General features: G+C 56.5%; 1 protein-coding gene across 1 annotated transcript; it reads right to left on the reverse strand.

Annotated features, from left to right (window-relative positions):
- Positions 1–128: 128 nt before the first annotated feature.
- Positions 129–1,224, reverse strand: LOC117940536 (tyrosine-protein kinase receptor TYRO3-like; the record flags this gene model as incomplete). The annotated part of the gene is made up of 3 exons (XM_034865783.1): positions 129–300; positions 747–885; positions 1,082–1,224. Coding segments are annotated over 3 exons (454 nt in total), but the record flags the coding sequence as incomplete, so codon positions are not given.
- Between the last annotated feature and the right edge of the window lie 272 nt (positions 1,225–1,496).

Here is a 1,496-nt window from a genome sequence, read left to right on the forward strand (position 1 = left end):
ACGCTGTGGGACGGACGCTGTGAGACGGACGCTGTGAGACAGACACTGAGGGACAGACGCTGAGGGACAGACGCTGTGAGACAGACGCTGTGAGACAGACACTGTGAGGCAGACACTGTGAGACAGACGCTGTGAGACGGACGCTGTGAGACAGACACTGAGGGACAGACACTGACCCAAACTGCGTCTCCTTCCCGCGGCGCTGGGCGGAGACGGCGAGCAGCAGCCCGACCACGGCGGCCCCCAGCAGCCCGAGCAGCACCCCCACCCACATGTGGCTCCGCTGGACCGGGACCTGCACTGGGGGAGCAACACAGCCAATCAGAGGGCAGCAGGGAGCAACACAGCCAATCAGAGGGCAGGAGGGAGCAACACAGCCAATCAGAGGGCAGGAGGGAGCAACACAGACAGACAGACAGACACCTGTAGCAGAGAGACAGACAGACACCTGTAGCAGAGAGACAGACAGACACCTGTAGCAGAGAGACAGACAGACAGGTACCTGTAGCAGAGAGACAGACAGACAGACAGACACCTGTAGCAGAGAGACAGACAGACAGGTACCTGTAGCAGAGAGACAGACAGACAGGTACCTGTAGCAGAGAGACAGACAGACAGACAGACAGACACCTGTAGCAGAGAGACAGACAGACAGGTACCTGTAGCAGAGAGACAGACAGACAGGTACCTGTAGCAGAGAGACAGACAGACAGGTACCTGTAGCAGAGAGACAGACAGACAGGTACCTGCGGCTGGCAGCACCAGGACCGGCCGGCTCCAGGGACCACATCCCACCGCGGTGCAGGCCGACACCTGGAAGGAGGCGTTGAAGAAGCGTCCACCGCCGGACAGCTGGGCCACGGTGTCCTTAAAGAGCAGCGGCTCCTGCAGGACGGAGGACAACGGAGGACAGCTTAGACAACGGAGGACAGTCAATGGGGGACAGCTTAGACAGCGAAGGACAGCTGAGACAACGGAGGACAGCTGAGACAACGGAGGACGGACAGCTTAGACAACGGAGGACAGCTTGGACAACAGAGGGCAGACAACGGAGGACAGACAATGGGGGACAGCGTCTCACCTGCGATTCTCCTCCCAGCGTCCACTGCAGCTTGTAGGCGAGCAGCGTCCCCTGCAGCTCGTCCTCCTGCAGCGCCGCCCAGCGCAGAGACAGCTGCTGCTCCGACAGGTCAAAGGTCAGGTTCCTGGGCGCTGCCGACGGCACTGAGGACGAGAACAGAGACATTAGGGACGGACATCTATCAGACATCTAAGAGACATCTATCAGACATCTAAGAGACATCTATCAGACATCTAAGAGACATCTAAGAGACATCTATCAGACATCTATGAGACATCTATCAGACATCTATCAGACATCTATCAGACATCTAAGAGACATCTATGAGACATCTATGAGACATCTATCAGACATCTATCAGACATCTATCAGACATCTAAGAGACATCTAAGAGACATCTATGAGACATCTATCA

Source organism: Etheostoma cragini, unplaced genomic scaffold (assembly GCF_013103735.1).
Source record: "Etheostoma cragini isolate CJK2018 unplaced genomic scaffold, CSU_Ecrag_1.0 ScbMSFa_2720, whole genome shotgun sequence".
Taxonomy (NCBI): domain Eukaryota; kingdom Metazoa; phylum Chordata; class Actinopteri; order Perciformes; family Percidae; genus Etheostoma; species Etheostoma cragini.